Source organism: Rhagoletis zephyria, unplaced genomic scaffold (assembly GCF_001687245.7).
Source record: "Rhagoletis zephyria isolate East Lansing unplaced genomic scaffold, Rhagoletis_zephyria_1.1 Rzeph_scaffold_12632, whole genome shotgun sequence".
In the NCBI taxonomy this organism is placed as follows: domain Eukaryota; kingdom Metazoa; phylum Arthropoda; class Insecta; order Diptera; family Tephritidae; genus Rhagoletis; species Rhagoletis zephyria.
In genome coordinates, this window is record NW_016169706.1 from 7,993 (window position 1) to 9,338 (window position 1,346).

Here is a 1,346-nt window from a genome sequence, read left to right on the forward strand (position 1 = left end):
TTTTGCTCTACTACAGTAAAACAACTACTCAAAAACAAAAACAAACAAAATGTTCAAATACGTAAGTATCGTAAATTCGATTATCCTGAAATTTTTAATTCAAAATGTGCAATGGGCATAAAAGCATATATACATACATATGTTTGCACATATATAAACATGTGTTTGTACTTACGAATGTTTGCCTAATTAATTAATTTTCAAATACAAAGCCACAATAATCTTTTATTTTCAATTTCATTTGACCGCAGTTTGCTCTCGTTTTCGTTGCCCTCTTCGCCTTCGCTGCTGCTGAACCTAAACCCGCTGTTGTCGCTGCACCATTAGCCTACTCTGCCCCATTGGTCGCCTCGCCCTACGCTGCCGCCTATGCTGCACCCTATGCCGCTTACGCCGCTGCTCCTTATGCCGCCTACGCTTCACCCTATGCTGCCTATTCCGCTTACCCATACAGCGCCTCCTATGTGCTCCGCAAGTAAATGGAATGTAGCAAAGGACCTGTGATAAGCTATTGAAATTGATTGGCAATGAAGAGGACACAATTTGATTGAAATCGCATTAAAAAATAGAAAAAGTTTGAAACAAAATTTGTCTACTTGTTATTACTTATTACTTTGATGGTGAGTTTCAATGTGTAACGAAAAAAATGAATAAAGAGCATTTTCGTAAAGCGGACTATACACGCATTGATTGCATGTCATTCTAGCAATTGAAGGAGCCACTTAACTTAAAATTATTCTTCCTCAACTGGTTATGTAGCTAAAATACAATTGATCAACCTGCTTATAAACGGATTATTTGCCGTTAGTGTTGACACTGCCTTAGCCTTTATAGTATCCAAATGTATCCACCGAAAAGAGTGGACATTTTTACACAGTACATCTATGGAATAGAAACTCGGCCCCTTAACAAACTTGTTAACATGTAGTCAGTATTTTCCCATACTTAGACGACACGGATTTGGGAAACAAAGGTCCGTAGTTATAGTCCAAATTAAAAAGTTAATTGCAGCTTTTTGACATAATTTTCAATGGGAAACCTGTCAAAAAAGCTGCAACTAACTTTAGTATCGACTTAATTTTGACTATGACGACGGGCCTTTGTTTCGCCGATCTGTTTCTTAGAATGCAAAAATACTGACTACAACTACGGGTCAAAGTTTCCGCATGTTCAGTGTTTATTACTGCGATTAGATTCCCACAAATAATACATGCAAAAAATGTTTCCTAGTCTATTAAAATAATACTAATTTAAACTAATATTGAGGATGAGCAGCCAAATTTTTGTGGTGATGGAAACGGGTTGCCACCTGTTTAAATAGTAAATTCAAAGTATTTAATAATTCA

At 36.6% G+C, this 1,346-nt stretch overlaps 1 protein-coding gene across 1 annotated transcript; it reads left to right on the forward strand.

The window, feature by feature from the left end:
• Positions 1-479, forward strand: LOC108377747 (cuticle protein 16.5-like). The gene is made up of 2 exons (XM_017634019.1): positions 1-61; positions 252-479. The coding sequence occupies exons 1-2, from the start codon at positions 50-52 to the stop codon at positions 477-479; spliced, it is 240 nt and encodes a 79-aa protein (XP_017489508.1). The 5' UTR covers positions 1-49.
• Positions 480-1,346: the final 867 nt, after the last annotated feature.